The sequence below is a fragment of the Bos mutus genome, chromosome 28, assembly GCF_027580195.1.
Source record: "Bos mutus isolate GX-2022 chromosome 28, NWIPB_WYAK_1.1, whole genome shotgun sequence".
Taxonomy (NCBI): Eukaryota; Metazoa; Chordata; class Mammalia; order Artiodactyla; family Bovidae; genus Bos; species Bos mutus.
The window spans coordinates 10,712,486-10,729,788 of NC_091644.1; the positions used below are offsets into that span (position 1 = coordinate 10,712,486).

The 17,303-nt window shown below is 58.3% G+C and overlaps 1 protein-coding gene across 7 annotated transcripts in view; it reads right to left on the reverse strand.

Moving 5' to 3' along the window:
- ZMIZ1 (zinc finger MIZ-type containing 1) overlaps positions 1 to 17,303 on the reverse strand; it is a 150,905-nt gene that overhangs the window by 8,314 nt on the left and 125,288 nt on the right. For 4 of the 7 annotated variants that reach the window (XM_070364791.1, XM_070364787.1, XM_070364793.1 and 1 more), the window contains 15 exons: positions 16,251 to 16,468; positions 15,254 to 15,452; positions 14,020 to 14,310; positions 11,178 to 11,360; positions 10,145 to 10,222; positions 9,282 to 9,456; positions 8,666 to 8,807; positions 6,963 to 7,173; positions 5,732 to 5,837; positions 4,688 to 4,848; positions 2,918 to 2,985; positions 2,546 to 2,614; positions 1,820 to 2,064; positions 696 to 815; positions 388 to 554 (listed from right to left, as the gene is read on the reverse strand). In XM_070364791.1, the coding sequence (XP_070220892.1) occupies positions 388 to 554; positions 696 to 815; positions 1,820 to 2,064; positions 2,546 to 2,614; positions 2,918 to 2,985; positions 4,688 to 4,848; positions 5,732 to 5,837; positions 6,963 to 7,173; positions 8,666 to 8,807; positions 9,282 to 9,456; positions 10,145 to 10,222; positions 11,178 to 11,360; positions 14,020 to 14,310; positions 15,254 to 15,452; positions 16,251 to 16,468 (2,433 nt within the window). The remainder of the gene's footprint in view (positions 1 to 387; positions 555 to 695; positions 816 to 1,819; positions 2,065 to 2,545; positions 2,615 to 2,917; positions 2,986 to 4,687; positions 4,849 to 5,731; positions 5,838 to 6,962; positions 7,174 to 8,665; positions 8,808 to 9,281; positions 9,457 to 10,144; positions 10,223 to 11,177; positions 11,361 to 14,019; positions 14,311 to 15,253; positions 15,453 to 16,250; positions 16,469 to 17,303) is intronic. The other 3 variants (XM_070364788.1, XM_070364790.1, XM_070364789.1) reach the window with 3 other exon arrangements.

The window sequence follows — 17,303 nt, forward strand, 5'->3', positions numbered from 1 at the left end:
GTGTGTGCGTGTGCATGTGTAAGATGTGTGCCATGTGTACGGCAGTGTGTGGGCCTGCGTGCGGGGTGTGTGTAGGCATCCGCACGTGTGCATGTATATGCAGTATGTATGTGCAGGTAAGAGCCTGAAGTTTCCCCCATCTGAGAACCTGATGTCCTGGGTGAAACAGCCAAATCCAGGGATGCTGTTGAGCCATGACCCAGCCTCAGTTAGGCCCCCCACTCCCTCCTGAGTCCCCAGACTCAACTCTCCACCCTCTCCTTTGCCTGGGAGGGAACCAGGCAAACATCAGAAAGGTCCAGGGGAGCCCTCTGTCCCAAACAGCCCCACACCGGGGCTGGGGGCACCGGGGAGGTGGAGGGTCAAGGGCGAGGAACAGGTACTCACAGTCTCCTGCATGGGGTGACTGAGGGGCTTCTCGAGGGTGGCCATGTTGTTGGGCATGTCCGGGGGGTGGGAGAGCTGGGGGGGCCCATGCATGAAGTCGTTCATGGACGTCCCGCCGGGGTTCCCGTGGGGGAAGTCAAAGTTGCCATGGCCTTGGTAGTTGTTTCCTGGAGATGGAACCAGATGGGGAGGGGTGTCATCCAGAGGGAAAATGCCCCCCCACCCCCTGCCCAGGGAATCAGAGTGTGGAAACGAAGAACCCAGGCCTAACCCCCTGCAGGGCTAGGGTCGGCTCTGGCAGCTCAGACCTCCAGGCTGTATGGTGGGGCCCAGGGTGCCCTTCTCCTGTGGTCCTTCGCACCCCCAGGTGTCTGCTGGTTTACAGCTACAAGCAGGGCCAGCGTAGGGGGACGGGGTGGGTGGGACTCCTGTTGGCAGAGGGTCCTAGAATGAGGCCCAAGTCTGAACTCTCTACAGGATCTGCTGAGCTAGCCCCCAGACCTGCTCCCCTGCAGCCACCACATGCCTTCCCTTCATCACTGGTACGACCCAGGCCCAGAGCAGGTGGCCAGAATCTGCCCAGTAAAAAAGGAAGCCATGTTAGATTTGAGAGTCCACCCTGAGAAGTCAGCTATCTGGCCCCCAAGCCGCTGCTCCCTTCACCGTGTGCTGGTGGCGAGAGCTCAGAGGATCAGCACGCTGGAAAGCTGGGCCCCTCAGTACGCTGCGGGACTCTGGCTAGGTAGGCTAACCTCTCTGGGAATCTGATCACTCTGGAGCCCCGGGGACCTGAGGGCAGGGATTCCGTGGGGTGCTGCCATCCCCAGCCTTCTGGGGGGCAGGGAGGGTGCTCTCTGGGAACCGAGGGCAGTGCAGTGCAGCTGGGTCTGGGTGGCAGAGACAGTGAGGGACAGTGACGGTGACCTCGGCGGCTGAAGGCTGGTGCTCCAGGCTCCTGGACTCTTGTCTCTCAGAGGGTGGCAGAGTCACAGGGACAGGGCCAATATGCAGACCATCGGAAGGAACACAGGGGGCCTGGGGAAGGGCCAGAACTCAAGGGGCAGGTGGTGGCAGCGTCTCAAGCAAAGGAGCTCGGAAGCCCCTGAGATCGGCAGCTGCCGGCCCGGGAGCTCCAGGAGTCAGGAGAGGAGGCTGAGCAGGGTGGGGTGCGAGGGGCAGGAGGCTGGCTCACGGGGCAGCATCTCATGCATGCCTTCCCAACTGGGTACCAACCCGCAGGGCTGGACGGAACCAAGCAGTGGGACGGAGAGGGAAGGATGGCACTGCACCCAAGGCCAGCGGTGCGGTGTTTCCGGGGGCAAGTTACCTCTGCCTCTTCACACTACAGCTTCCTTGCACCTGCCACCATCACCCCAGAAATCCTGGGCCCCTGCCGTGGCTTCTCCCTCCCTCCTCATCGGCCGTCACCCACCTTGGCTGCTGTAGTCGTTGGAGTTGGTGCTCCCAGGCGGAGGCGGGAGTGGATAGGGGGACGGGCCGGGGCCCAGGGCGGCGATCATCTCCATGACATTGGGCATGATCATCTGGCTGGGACTCATGGTCTTGAACCTCTTGGAGGGGATGCCATCAGGGTCATCTTTAATGTGTAGGTCCGACTTGATGGGCACTGGCCGCCAGCTGCACGTGGGGTCGATGGTGACCTCTTCAAACTCGGAGCTGGGGGAACAAAGGGGCAGAGCTGGGGTCCTGGGTACCAGGTTGTAGACACAAGAGCCTCCAGCTTGAACAGACTTTGTGATGCTCTCATCCAGGCTCCCTCTGCCCCCATGCCCATCACACTCTGCCTACAACAGAGGTATGGGAGACTTTTACATCGTTGGAGAGAAGGGGAGACTGAGGCTAGGAAAAGCAAGTGGCTGTGCAGCTGGCCCCAAAGCCTGTACTCCCGGCATGGCCACCACTGCAGGCATTGTCAGCTTCCTGCTCTGACTGAGCGTAGTCCTTTCTGGAAAGTTCATTTGCCCCTAGGTAAACAAGTCCTTAAATTTGCAGAGAGGTGAGGAATGTGGGAAAATGGTCTGCCGGCCCAGTGGGGGATAAATTATCAGGGGCAACCATGTATGCTCACCTCATACCATCAGGGCCCGCATTCTTGCTGCCCCCCCCACCCCTTCCCCACATGGAGAGGCCTACTTACTGTTGGATGGCATTCAGGATGCCCCACATGTACTGATCCACTTCCAGGCCCTCCAGCAGAGCGGTTTTACTGGAAAAGAAGAGAGGCAGGGCTTGGGTTTGGCTCCTGAATCCTAAGGCGTGGAGACATAGCCCGCTCCTCCCCACTGTGTCCAAGAGACTCGGCGCCTGCCTCTGGTTACTACTGGGGCACCAACAGGAGAGGGCAGCTTTGCAACAGCTTGGTACAAGGGGACTATGCACTGCCCCTGTAATCTGAGCCCCTCTGCTATGCATTTAGGGCAGGTGGGAGGTGGCTGGATCCCATAGAACAGGCCCAGAACTCCTCCCACAGCCAGGTGACTGTGCTTATGCTGAGGCAGGTGTCACTTACTTGCACACAGGACACCTCCAGGTCCCTCTCTCGCAGTTCAGCTGCAGGTATGACTCCAAATCAAAGCACTGCAGAGGCCGAGAGACAAAGACAGATGAGCCCAGGGCCCTCAGAAACCACTTACATGCAACCCGAACTGCCTCTGGGACCCTCATGAAGATGTCCCACCAGGGAGGGAGACAGGTGATGGAGAGACCCAGGGCTGGGGGGCTGGGTGGAGTGATAATCTTGCCTATTTTCTGCTGTGCATACAGCCTATGGGCCACACCAAGTCCCTGCAACGCTGTGCCCGGCCCTCCTCATACCAGCCCTGTGCACCAGATGACCCATAGCCTCCGAGCAGCTTTCCCCTGCAGCCGCCCCTCACCAATCCTGCCCCTCTCACTGGCCGAGCCCACGCAGGGAGGACACACCCCATCTGGTTCATCAGCATGTATGAAACAAATTAGACAACCAGACGTCCCCTGCCCCCGTTTTCCCAAGGAAAGAGCTTTTGATGGAGGGGGGCTCCTGACCCACTATGAAGCCCTTGGGGCCTGTTGTGAGAGGGTGAGGGCTGAGGGTGTGGCTGGCCTGGCCCCAGGGTAGCTCCCACCCAATGCGTCTCACCCTCTAGGGCTGCCTGTGTTTAGCCACCCAAACTGTGACCAGGCACTCAACCCACGGCCACTTCCTGAGCACGTGCTCAGGGCAAGGCCTCAAGACGAGCCGGGCAGAGATGCCCCTGCTCTCAGGCTCACATCAGCCATAGGCCAAAAGGGCAGTATTTCCAGCTGGCTTTTGACATCTGCCAGGGCTGGGACTGTCTAAATCCAGTTCTGGAGCCCTCTGGGGCTCCAGAAGAGGTCTCTTTAATTCTTTCTCGCTCCTTCTGAGAGAGGAAACAAAAAGAAGTGAGTGGCTACCTCTCCCATTTATAGACATCATGACGATTGTCATTATCTGTCAGATCCAAAGAGTTCTGTAAGTTGGACAAGGAAACTGTCCCCATGGCCCAGAGGAGGTACTGAGGCTTCGAGGGGAAGAATGAATTGCTATGATGGTGCATAACCAATGAAGCCTGAATTCCAAGTCCCCAGCACTTTCATTTTGGGGGTGGGGGCTCCATCCTCTTATTTCTAACCTTGTTACTACTTCATCTTCTGTACTGTTCACGTCTCTTGGTGCATAGGGAAGAAGCAGGTCCCACCAGTGAGGTTTACATCCATCCTAACTGCTCAATAGAACCTCCTGCTGCTGCTGCTGCTAAGTCACTTCAGTCGTGTCTGACTCTGTGTGACCCCATAGACGGCAGCCAACTAGGCTCCCCAGTTCCTGGGATTCTCCAGGCAAGAACACTGGAGTGGGTTGCCATTTCCTTCTCCAATGCATGAAAGTGAAAACTCAAAGTGAAGTCGCTCAGTCCTGTCTGACCCTCAGCGACCCCATGGACTGCAGCCTTCTAGGCTCCTCCGTCCATGGGATTTTCCAGGCAAGAGTACTGGAGTGGGGTGCCATTGCCTTCTCCGAAAACCTCATGAGACTTCCTCAAATCCAGAGAAGTTAAGTCCTGACACTTCAACAGCTCGTTGACGATTCACAAACCAGATGGACCTAGCTCTGAGTACACAGAGAAGTTGCTTGAAGGATAAATGATGTCAGGAATGAGTGAGTGAGATCAGCTGCTAATGGCCATGGCATCCTTCCAGGGTTGGAGACAGCCCTGCTGCCTGCGCCTGCCCCATCACCATCCCAGCCAGGTTGCAGGAGGCTCCTCCCAGGACCGCTCACCTGGACATGCTTGCAATCATGGCCTCGAGCAGGCAGCTGGATGCGCCGGAACGTGATGGGGCACTTCAGAGACACCTTGATGGCTGTCTGCTCCACGCCATCCTCCCCATTGAGGGTCGTGTTGCCTGATGAGGCCGCCACACTGCTGAAATTCCGCTTGACTGTAGGGTGGAGGCAGAAGTGGATAAGAAGGGCAAGGCTGTCCTGTACTTCCCCCACTCCCTCAAGTGGCTGATGCACACCCTGGTTCTCCCTAACACTGGGAGGTCTCAAAAACTGGTGCAGGGCACCTTGGCCTGGGTGAAAGCGAGATCGGCACGCTGGGGGCCCGGGGATGCCCAATACTCTGGAATGACACTCTTCGGGTGAAAAGTGTGAAGTGTCCCTGGAGGTGCCATGTCGTCAGCCCCCCAGTCTCTGCAGTTCATGCCCTGTGTCTTCAGTAGGAAGGCAGGACTTTCTGCAAAACCTGCAAAAACAGTCTGGCACTTCACTGATTTTCTGGGTCAGTGGGAGAGCCCCACAGGCACTTCTGCACTTAGTTCTCCGAGTGTGGAAATGGCCTGGCAGGATTCTAGGGCTCAGCATACGAAGAAGCACATTTGAAGAGGGTGTAGGAATACTTCCCACTGCCTGCATGGTGCCCCCGACCCCAAGTGTCTGCACCTGGGACTCGGAGCCAAGTCCCTCCCTCTCAAGTTAGGCCTGGGCTGTTGAGGTAAGAAGTCCAGTCTGCAACTGACCTCTGTGCTTCCCCCACAATGAAGAACCCTCTTCTCCAGTTCCTCCCATCCTTCCAGGTGATCACCTCCAGGGAGCCTGTCCGGACTACCTACACCACGGTATCTTGGTTTAATCTGCCTCATCTCCTGTGATAACAGCACCGTGTACTCATCTGATTGTCCCCACAGCCCGAGGAGGGGCACTGGAGGGGAAGGCGGAGGGGCTGGTGCTGGGGACCCTCAGGGCCCAGTGGTGTCAGGCTTGAGGGACAGTGCATGCGGAGAGACTGGGGTCTGGTTCCAGCCCTGAGCCCCCACTCACTTTTCGTGATACAGTGCTCCGCAGGCAGGAGTCGCTTCTTGAGCAGGCCTTGCAGCACGGAGCGCACAGAGGGCCGGTGGACCAGCTGCAGCACAAAGAGGTGGGACTGCCAAGAAAAAGCAGAGACTCGGACCCTGCCATGTGGCCCCCATGCCCACTCACTGTGTGCCAGAGGCTAAACACAGCAAAGGGCCCCACATCCACAGTGATGCCCTGCTAGGAGAGGGTCCCTGGGACCTGGGAGAGCCCTAAAGGACCAGGATGTGTCTTGGGACCTGTGATCTGGGGACCTAGAGAGGGGTCACTCCCCAGGGACAGTGGGTCTCCACCAAAGCTGACTCTGATGCTCAAATAGCAACCCCCAGCCCCCGCCCCCACCAAAGGAAGTCACAGGACACAAGGCATCAGGATTGGAGCCAAACACTTCCTACCCTTGCACCCTGCTGTTCGCCATCATGCCTACTCCACCCTTCCCACCAGAGGATGCTGTCTTCACTCCTCCAGGAAGCCTTCCAGGACTGTCCACTCCAACAAGCCCCCACAAGCTCCTCACTCTGACAGCATCCCTAGTCCTGTGACCCCTATCTCTGGGTGGTCTTGAAGCCCCAACCCTCATGAGGGCTGGATCAGAGCTCTTTCTCCTCCAGGGGAGGCCAGCAGGCACGGGCAGGTAAACTGCAATTCCCAAGCAAGCCCTGAGTACCAGACCCTGATCCTGGGGGAGAGAAGCATGGCTCAGACGTGGTCCCAGATCAGTGAGTCACAGGTCAGGAGACACACACACACACACACACACACACACAGAGTTCTGAGCTAGCACTGCTGGGTGATCAAGGGAGGGTAGTTAACTCCAGACTTGGTGGAGTTGGGTCTGAGGGAAAAAGATGATTAGAATATAAAAATTTCTTGCAAACGAGGCATGAATGCAGCCTAGCTTTGAGGGAGACACAGAACTTCCCCAGTGGAAGAAGGTGGTGGGCATGGGGGCAGGTGGTGTCCAAGAGCTCCGGGAGGAAGTGGTGCAAGGCTGTAGTGCAAGAGGGGAGAAGGCCAGAGCATGATGGCCTGAATTTCATCCCACAGTCCCGGGGGGTGGGGGGCAAGGACAATGGCACATTTCTGGGGTACTTCTAAAAGATCACTCCTGGAGCTGTGGGGAGGGGGACCCCAGGCCATGGCTGACCCCACGGGGCGCTGAGGGTCCCCCACCCCCCACCCCCGGCACACTCACGCAGCAGCAGGCGGTAACGGTGATCTGGATGGTGTTGCGGCCTGGCTGGCACACGTGCTTGAGGTGCAGCGGCTTGTGGGATGTCTTGTTGTCCCCGCGCTCGATGGTGAGGGGCGTGGCGTTCACGCTGACCTGCACTGAGGCCGGCCAGTTGGTGTTCATCTGCCGGTCCTCATGGTGGTAGCACTTGAACTGCAGCTCCAGGTCAGACCTGGGGGTGGGGCTGAGGCTCAGGGCGGCTCTGCTAGGGGGCTGCCCGGGGCTTCCAGGATGCCTGGCGGGGCCACACACCTCGGCCTCATCACAGCCCCCGTCAAGTCGCCCAGGACTCTGTCTTCAGCCATAAAGTCTCCTCTGACCGCCTCCTCTCTTCTCTCTCACCCTGGACATTCCCACTGCCCAGGCCCCCCAACCCCATCAAAACCCATTGCAACAACCCCAGTTCCCCCAGGACTCCCACACACTGTTTAACCATAGCCCCACGGCTCTGGCCACTGTCTCCCAGCCCCCTGCACGTAAGGACAGAGACAGAAAGGACACTAACTCAACGAGACCAGCTGGAAGACTGATTATGTTCTAGGCTCCTGTGGAAGAAGCATCCCAGGCCAGGGCCGTGTCTGGTTCAGTCCCCGCATTCCCCTCCATGGTGGGCCCCAAGGACACAGCCCTGAAAGAATCCCCACAAACCCAGCAGGGACCACACATGCGTGAAAGGCGAGCAGGGGCAGTAGCCAGGGCACAGGAGGTCTCGGGTGAGGGTATGCACGGGTAAGGAGGGGTGGGTGAGCAAGGCCCCTGCACGGGCGTCTCTCCTGCCTGAGTGTGCTCCCGAGCCCTTATGCTCACCCTGGCTGTCTCAGGCCTGCTCTGCAGCCCGATCAGCCTGATCAAGGCAATGGGCCAGCTGCGTGTGCACAGCTGTGTGTACACAGGTGTGTGTGTACAGGCAGCCGCTCAGCTCAGACACATCTCATGCCCTCAAGGTGCTCAGCGGGCAGCTGAGTCCTGGCAGAGAAGGGACCGAGGGTGGAGACACCAATGGGTTCTGGTGTCTAAGAGGTCTGAGCCCAACTCCCAGTTCTGCTTCTTGCTCCCTGTGCGGACTCACCCAAGCTAACCACTTCCCTGGCCTCAGTTTCCTCACTGTCAATGGGGCAAGCAATGCCCGCTCATAAGATCAAAGGAGATCAGGTATAGGAGGCTCAGAACACAGAGCCCGGGCTAGCAGGGGGCCTCTAGACCTGACGCTCCAGTGCTGGATGTTTGAGCAGCAGCCCCGTCCAGTGGCCAGCTGCTCGCCTGGTTCAGGAAGGACCCAGCCCTGCTCCGGCACCTGTCTATATTCCTGGCTCTGGCCCCATGAGCCACGGTCAGGGGCCAGCTTAGAGTCCCTGCTGGAATATCCTGCTTCTCAGCCTTTAGGTCTCAGCTAGCCACCGTTTCCACTGGGAACTTGCCCTTGAGCACTTGCTGAGGGCCGGGCTGAGTGACAGCTGACCCCCACGCTCGGGCCCCGAGGCCAGGGCAGCTCTGTCTGCCTCCAGGCACCTGCAGGTTTCCTGTGACAACCCCAAGGCCTTGCACGCAGCAGGGCCCAGTCAGCGATGCTGAACGGGTGACGGTGTCCAACAGATGCTGCTACCACCTCTCCCAGGCGAGGCCGCCTCCCCCTGGCGTGGGCCGTGCCGCACGCTTACACTCACCTCCACATCAGCGTCTGGTGGACCGTGGGCCGCAGGTGAAAGACGTGGTTGCTGACAGCCAGGTTGTGCTCCAGGCGGAAGGGCTCCAGCACCACGCCGTCCCGCACGGGGAACGTGAGCCGCAGCTCGTCATTGTGGTTGGCTGCACAGGGGAGGAGCCGGTGAGCCGCATCGCCCTGGCCGCCGTGGCACCTGACATGCGCCCTAGGCTGCATGCCCCGCGTGTGTGTGTGAACAGGGCCACAGCAGCCGGGCACACCAGACAGCTCCTGGCATCTTCCGGTTCACTGGACCCCATCCTGAGCATCCCTGCATCCCAAGTCCCACGTATCCTGTTCTTGTCCCACCTGCGGTCTGCCCTGGAAGCCCTGAAGACTTCTCCCAGTCCTTTTGCACAGCTGAGAGCCACTTTGCCTCCCAGCCTCCCACTGCTCAGGCAGGGGGAAGGAGGTCTGCTCTCACACCCTCCACTCTTCACACGCCCAGCCCACACAGGCCAGCAGCCAGACTTCCAAGTCCCCTGACTCCTGGTGTACTCTGAGGGAAGGGGAGTCGGGGCATGTGGAGGTGTCTGGACAGAGGAAGGGAGGACGTGAAGGAGAGGGCGGGCGCTCACCTGGGGGCGGCGGCAGAGCGCTCATATTTGGCTTTATGTCAGGCGGGAAGGGTGGCTTAACGTCTTGGCTGGGCGACAGGTATGGGGGGATGCTGCTTCCGGGGGTCATGGGGGGCGTGGGGTTCCCTGGAACAGGTGAGTGGGGGTAGTTTGCCACAGGAACTGGCCTGGGAGGCTGGAAGGAAAGAGAGACCATAGATAGGTTACGGGTTTAAGAAATAAGGAAGGAGGAGCCCTGCCTCTGGACACAGACCCCGCCCACCCTAGCATCCCAGGGCTGCGGCCCTGGCTCCCCCAAGGGGAGAGACACCCCCCCGCCCCGCAGGGAAACCCCTTCCTCCACTCTGGGCGCACTCAGGCCTCTGCTCCCATAGGAAGACAGGTGGGTCTGGAAGGGCATCACCACCCTTCACTTGGGTCACGACATCGAAAGACTGTAGGGTCCCCAGCCCATTTGACCAGCGAGGACACAGGCTCAGGGCGATGGAGGACTTGCCTAATATAGTCTGGGGAGAAGAAGAAAGCTAGAAACAGTTCCAGGTCTCCTGCTGCCCACAGCATTTTTGTAGGCCACGTCCTTCATCCCCCTCCCACCACACTGGGGTCCCTGGATGGAGTCAGGCGCGAAGCATCTCCAAGAGCCCCTTCCCTTAGTCTCTTAGTCCCCACATCACTTTTTTCCAGGGCTGGTCAGTTCCACACTCATTCCCATCCCACCCATCTGAACTGTGGATTCTCCAAGCATCTCTGTGGCTTGGAGCAGATGGGCCTACTAATGTCCAGAAAGACTGGGGCAGAAACAGTGAGGCCCCCTCTAACAGTGCATATGGGTTATAATTCCCGAGATGGAGACTGAAACATACCCTATTGACGTTCCCTTGGCTGTAGTTGCTGTAGCTGCTTCCAGAGAAGGTGTTATTTTGTCCATTAAACTGCTCTGGCTGGTAAAGCAAGATAAACAAAGCCATGAATGGAAGGCAGAAAATCTACCAGAAACCCTCTCTCCCTCCTGAAATGAAAATCTTCCAGAAGGACAGCGGATGGTGAAGAGGCCCACCCAGTGCTGGGGTGGGGGGCCGGGTGGGGGCAGAGCAGCTCACTGCCGTGGTCAATGTTTTGCCTCTCTCTACCCATCGCTACCAATTTAGCGAGTTTCTAGAAATAGCAACACCTAACGTGCTGAAGTTGGGGTAAAAATAGTAAGCCCGCGTAAGCCAAGTGGTGGGTGGTCATGTAAGTTGGCATGATTCATGAGCAAATAGGTGTAAATTATTTCCAGAGTCTTCCTCGCTCCTGAGAATGTACTTTACAGTAATCCCAAAGAAGGAAAGAGTTACGTGCATGAAAATATTATAGTACTATTTCAAAAGTGAAACCGCAGAAAAATCCCCACACGTCCAACAGAAAGGATAAAATGCCGTATGGTTCTCAGTAGAATGTTAGGTAGCCATTAAAAGTGACAACCACTGGGACTATAGCAATAAGTAACACACTGTGTCAAGTGAGAGAAACAGGTTCAAAATTACAACCGTAATAAGAACCATATAACATTGTTGGTGCCCATGTGCATAGAATAATCGAATGTAAATATATTTGAGCGGGTGCTTTTTCTTAAAAAAAAATATATTTCCTTCATTGTTATTATCTTACATGCACTATAAATAGTAAAAGGAGAAGGAAAACCATCGTCTGAGCCCCGTGAGAACAGGAACCAAGAAAAGCCAGTCTGTCATTTTGGTCACCACATGCATAGCTCGGAGCATACGAGGTCACATCCAGAAATCTCCGCCTGCCCCCTGGTGACCTCAGGGGGTGCCCGGGGCCAGGATGACGCAGGTGGGGGAAGGGAGCTGAGCTGGTGAGGAGGGAAGGGGCCCGTAGGGCAGTGGGACTCACCTTATAATACTGCCCCATGTTGACCGTGGGGGGCGGGTACTGCCCAGTGCTCGGCTGGCTGGGCATCCGCTGCCCGGGGTAGTTGGGAGACGTGAGCGGCCGCGGGGGGTTGGGGGTAGGGTACTGGCCTGGCTGGGTGGGGAACTGGCTGTTTGGTCCGTATTGCTGGTTTCCATAGTTAGGCTGTGGTGGCAGAGAAAGGAGCAGGGAAAGGTCATCAGTGTCTGGAAGCCAAGCTGCCCACCGATGCTGGGGCCGCCTCCTCTCCTCTCCTCTGCCCCTGATGGCTGCTACCCACAAAACATCCACCCCGCCTGCAAAGAGGAACAGCTCAACCAGATGATGCCTGGGACCCCTTTCTGCTCTGACATGCAGGGACGTAACAGCTGGCCTGTCTTCTCAAGGGCCTCCCCTAGAAGCTGTCTTTCGGGAAGCCCCACGGCCCCGGGTACTTCCAGAGCCTCTTGTTCACACCATCAGGAGGGCACTTGATTCCAAAGTCCCCTTTGGGTTTCTCCTGGTGCTTGGTTTGTGACAGACAACAGGAGGCAGATCTGTAAAGGTGAGCCCCTGAATCTGGGAGGCTCTGTCCCCCTACCCCACACTGAGTAGAACACACTTATGTTGAGTTCTGGGTCGTCCATGCAGAGGTTGGGAGAACCAGGCTGGTGAAGGGACAAGACAACCCCTCGTGGGGAAGGCAACCGTTCCTGGGAGGGGCAGGATCACTGTCCTGGGAGAGCCACTCCCCACCCTCCAGTTGCCTCCTCATTCGTAAGATCAGGTGACCCTGGGGCACCCCACGTCATTCCATCCTGCAGAGTTGGTGCTGCTTCCCTGTCTGTTGAAACTCCTTGTCTATTTGCTGTCTCTACTGCCCTCTCGGCTCAGAGGTGCAGGAGATGGCTATGTCCCAGTGTCTGGCAGCGAATAGGCCAGCAATTAATACTTGCTCAATACATGAAAGAAGGGCAGAGAGTAAGCAGCGGAGGAGAGCCAGCTTTGCATCAGCAGTAAAGAACTCGGTGCAGCTCTCATTACTGCCATGCGGCAGCTGCTCTGTGTTATGGTGGGATTTCTGTCACATCACTGCAGGACAGGAACTGGAAGCTGAGACTGTCCACCAGCAGAGTCCTGTGTGGGACCAGGGGACTGCCCCCAGCCCCTGCCCCAGGGTTCCAACAGCCTGAGAGGTTCTATGAGAGTGTATGTACTTAGAGATTCCAAGACAGGCTAAAGCTGTGTAGGCTGTGGCCCCTGGTGTCACAGCCCAGTATCAGGAACTGTGTAGCTGGGTAGCATCAGCAGTTCACAGGAGATGACTTAGTAAAGATAGAGAGCCTTTGGTGTGCCCTGCTGTGGCAGGCAAGAGGTGGGGAGCCAACAACCTACAGAAGCAGGGCTGACACCAGGCTGATGCTGGGTATTCTGCTGCCTCTTCTGGGGTCACCTCCTTGGGTGCCTGCAGTCCCGAGGCTGGACCTACAGATGCACTCCCAGCCCAGCCAGTGGGGACGCTGGGCTTCTGAGCACAGAGGGGGCTGAGAAGGCCCTGAACTCGTATGGGGACTGTATGGGAGTGAGATGCACAGGTCAAGGGCCCCTCCCATCCCCAAGGACAGCCAGGGCCTCAGGAGCTGCCATCCTTCTCCGGCTTCTCCCTGAGCTGGGGCCACCCTGGAGAAGGTCTGGGCTTGACCTTGTTTGACCCTGACCTCTCCTGTCTTGGACCCAGGGCACCTCCATCAGTGGCCAAGCCATCTTCTAGACCAAGGGAGCGGTGGATGCCGAGGGGAAGCACACAGACCTTCGATGAACTCGAGGTCTTTGGGCTCTAACCGCATGGTCAGCCCAAGCAGGAGGCACAGTTCTGAGAGGGGGAGGAGCCAATCTGAGGAGATGTGCAAGAAGACACTGGGAGATGCTTGGGATGGGCTCTATCCAGGTGAGGAATCAAGGTGGGCCTCCCGAGAAGCATCTGTGTCTTCTGCAGGTGAACTAAACCTTTACCTAGGTACCCACATAGGCCACTCACTGCCAACCTATTTTCTGAGTGCTCTCTGAAGGCCCTGTGATGCCTGCTCCAGGAAGTTCTTCTTCAGACCTCACACTGAGTTCCAAACACCCCATCGTGCATCATTCCTTTGTGGCTTCCGGCTTAGACCTCATCCTTCCGGCTGAAGTCCTGGCTCCTGGAGGACAGGAGGTGTGGGTTTGCTTCCCTTGGTCTTCCCCAATCCTGTGGCTGAGCGGGCCGGATAGCCTGATAGGCAGCCTCGCCCCTGGCAGAGCCCCAGGAACATGCTGCCTGCCTTTCAGTCACTTCTCTGAGATGCAGGGCCTTCAGATCACCACAGGGTTTTGTCTCCTCTCTCTCTCGGGTGAGATGCCCTCACGTGGGTGTGAGGAATGTGGACCCAAGATCTTAGTTCCTTAGCCTAAGTCGCCCAGCTACTGTCTGCGCTAAGACAGAAGAGAGTCCTAAGGGCGCTCACTGCTTGCTAAGTGCCTGCTCATGCCAGCCCCAGGGCGAGGAGCTCCAGGTACATCCCCTCATTCAAGACTTCCAGGCAGCCCCATGACACGGGCTGGATGGTCATGAAAGAAATAAATGGAGATTCCAGGAGAAGACATGGCTTGCTCAAGGTCTTCTCGATGGGACATGCCAGTGCTGACCTTGAACTCAGAAGCACCCGGCTCCTAAGACTCTGCCTTTTGGTTCAGGCTTCCTGAGGGTCAGTCCACGCCCTTTTCAAGGTACTGCCCACAGCACCCGTGTCTTCAAGTCCCAGGTCCTCCCCACTACCCACGCTGCCCGCCATCTGCCTGCTGCCAAACTCACCTCTCCAGGGTATGGCCTCTTTATGCTCTGAATGGGAAGGGACTGGGGCCGGGGGCCCGGGTACGTCTGCTGGGGCATCCGCTGCCCGTGTGTGCCAAAGGGGCTGATGCCGGGCGGCCGGGGCTGGTTCATGCCCATGGGAGGGCCGCTCATCCCCGAGGGTGTCATGCCAGCCGCCATGCTTGCGGGGTTCATGCTGCCCCCCATGGAGGCAGGCCCCCGAGGCCCGGGCTGGTTCATGAATTGGCTGTTATACGCCTGGGTGGGACCCATCTGGAAAGAGGAACAGACCTTCAACGGGAGAAGAAGAAAAAAAAAAAGAATAAAATGCCACATGCATTGAAAGTGCAGGGAAGGAGGGGTGGGGGAAGTGGGGGCTCAGGACTGGAGCTGGGGCTCTTTCCTGTGCGGCTGCAGCTGGAGACCAGGCTCCAAAGGACCACCGGCCGCCTGGGCTCACGGCTGCCCTCTGCAGGCCGCACAGGGAAGATGCAGCCCGAGGGGGGTTAAAGGGTGGGGCGCAGTCACTCCAATGCACAGGCGGCATTTCCAGGGAGGCAGGCAGGGAACAGGGAAGGGGGTGCAGGGGTGGGGAGGGGCATGGGAGGATGGAGGTGGATGAGGATGGAGGCAAGAGCCCCTTTCCTGGAAGCCCTGGCCCCGCACTTGTTTCTCAGCCAATAGATACACACCCTCTATCCATCAAGTCTGAGGTGGACTCAGCTCTGCCTATCTCTGCCCACCTGCCCTGCTGTCCCCAAACTTAAATCCCCAACCTCCACACCCATCCTGCATTTCTGTGAGGGCTCCCCGTCTCCTCACACCCCATCCCATCCTTCTGAAGGTCAGAGCTGGGACCTGGGCAAAATCCACAAACGAGACAACTAGCGGAGCCCCAGTCTTCAGAGGACATCAGGGCACAGACTGGCATCGAGGCTGCTTTAGACACAGCCTGCTCTTGGGTTAAGTGGGGGCCAGACTGCAATATGGAGCATCTTTCCCCATACAGAGACATACAGGTAACACGCAAAACCAACACAAGCTCCCAAACACCCCCACCACACTCATTCACACTGACACACCCACACCTCAACACATAACCCCTCCCTGTGCTTCTAGGAAAACCTAAATGCACCCTGACGCCATCCGCTCCTCCCAGCACACAGACACGGACGGCCCAACTCCGATCCCCGGGGCCGTCTGCTGAGTGGGCCAGGACTAGTGTGGCCCTTACCGGTCCATACTGGTTTATATCCTTATTCTGTGTTTCTTGCAAGGCTGCCACGGTGGCCGTAGCTGTGGCTGTGGCCGTGGCTGCTGCCGCCGCCACTGCAGCTGCTGCAGCGGCAGCTGCTGGCTGAGTGAAGTCAGCGGGTGGCCTGGTGTGTGGAGGGACACCCATGCCTGCAGGGGCATTTGGACCCCCAGGGTAACTGTGAGGGAGAAAAGAAGGGTGAGTTAGATGTTGCCTGAGCCTAAAGATGAACCCACGACCAGCCTTGGGTGGGGAGAGAGAGGTTGGGCCATTCCAGGCCCTCCTGCCCACAGCTCATGGAGCAGGGAGGTCTAGACTCACAGCCCAGCAGGGCCAGGGGCCTCCTGTGGGTTGTCAGTCCCTCAGCCATTTGGCAACCACCAAGTTGCTGTGTGCCTGGAGCCCCCTCTAGGTCCTAGTGGGTGCTGGCTCCTACACCCTAGGTCATGGCACTCTCGGCCACCGCAGTGAGCCCATTTCCTGGAGGAGGACATCGAGTCTCAGAGAACCTGAGCCACTGGCCCATGGCCCCCAGCAGGGGTGGCAGGATGGGGATGCAGCTATGTTTCACCAGGAAGCCCCACTGTACCTGGAAGGGCTGCAGTCAGCCCTGGGGACCTGGGGGGGTGAGTCCACAGGGCAATCCTGGACAGGGCAGGATGGACAGTGAGGGGAGGACTGGGGCCTCTGCCCCACCCCACGTCCCCGGAGTGCTTCCTGCGGTTCCTTGCTGTCTCCCTCCCTTACTCCTGAGCCGCGGGACTCCAGTCCCTGCACACTTCCGCCTCCACAAGCAGCACGGCAGAGCGGACCCTCCTGCACCCCAGCTCTCTCGGTGTCTCCCAACTTGTAAAGGTGCGACGCAGAGCAGCATCATTGGGGGAATGAGAAGGTTGTCCTTCAACCCCAAGGGCTGATGGCCCTCAGAACGCCACCCAGCTGCGCCGCATGGGACCTGCAGGCTGGCCCTGCTCACCTGGCCCCGAAGCCCCCGCTGCCGGGGTAGTTGGGCCGGCCGTACATGCTCTGCTGGATGTAGGGCTGAGTGGGGCCAGCCTTGGCTGAGAACTGCTGCTGCTGCCCAGCGAATTGTGGGGAGTTGAGGCCGGGGTTGCTGGTGGTCATGCCCGACGCCATGGGGTTGCCGCCTGGATTCATGGGGTTGTTGGCATTGGCCATAGGGTTCCCAAGGACCTGTGGGCAGAGAGAGCGGCTGTCACCCACGTGGGTACCCCAAATGGTGTAGGAAGGGAAAATGAGAAATGGCAGGGGGTGGGGGAAGCATCAAAACACAGGGAGGACAACAGAGAAAGAGGAGGGGGAGGAAAAGGGCAGGGGGCTTTTCAATTTCCTCTGGGCATGAACTGCTGGCGCAGTACACAGTATTAGAAGCGGGTAACCCAGCCCGGAAGCGGGCTTTGTAGATAAGAACGTCAGCCCAGGGTGGAACAAGGTGAGGCTGGCCTGCACATGCTCCAGGTGGGAAAGCCCTGGACTTCTCAGTCTTCCCGTCCTACAAAGCAGCCTGGATGCCCAAGGGTCAGGCCCCACGGAGGCCCTGCTCTGCTGCTCTGTGAGGGCCAAGGGAAGCCCAACCCTCTAGCTCTGGAGGGTAGCAGGGCCCTGGACAAGGGGCTCCCTGTGGCCCAAGACTGCAGATAAAGGGCGCTGGTTCTCTACAGGGTGGCAAGTGGCCCTGAGCCATTCATGTGGCCAGGCGGCGGGAAGGAAGGCGTGGAGCAAAGAGGAAGGAACAAGAGCGGGAGGCACGGCAGACGAGGGATGTGGGGTGCAGTCTGTCACGAGTTTTAGGCTCAATCTTTCGCTGAAATCTAACCCAGGCCATCCAGGGTCAAAGACTCCAGGTGTTGGGACCCTAAGGTCAATAACCTCCAGGAAGTTCTCCTGTTAATCCAATCTAAGTAAATGTGAGCCAGGAAAGAACCCTTTGCTCTCTGTCGGGTGAAAGCCATTGCCCCAGCAAGGCCCTAGAGCTGGGGCAGGGCATAGGGCCAGGTGCCATCCTCCT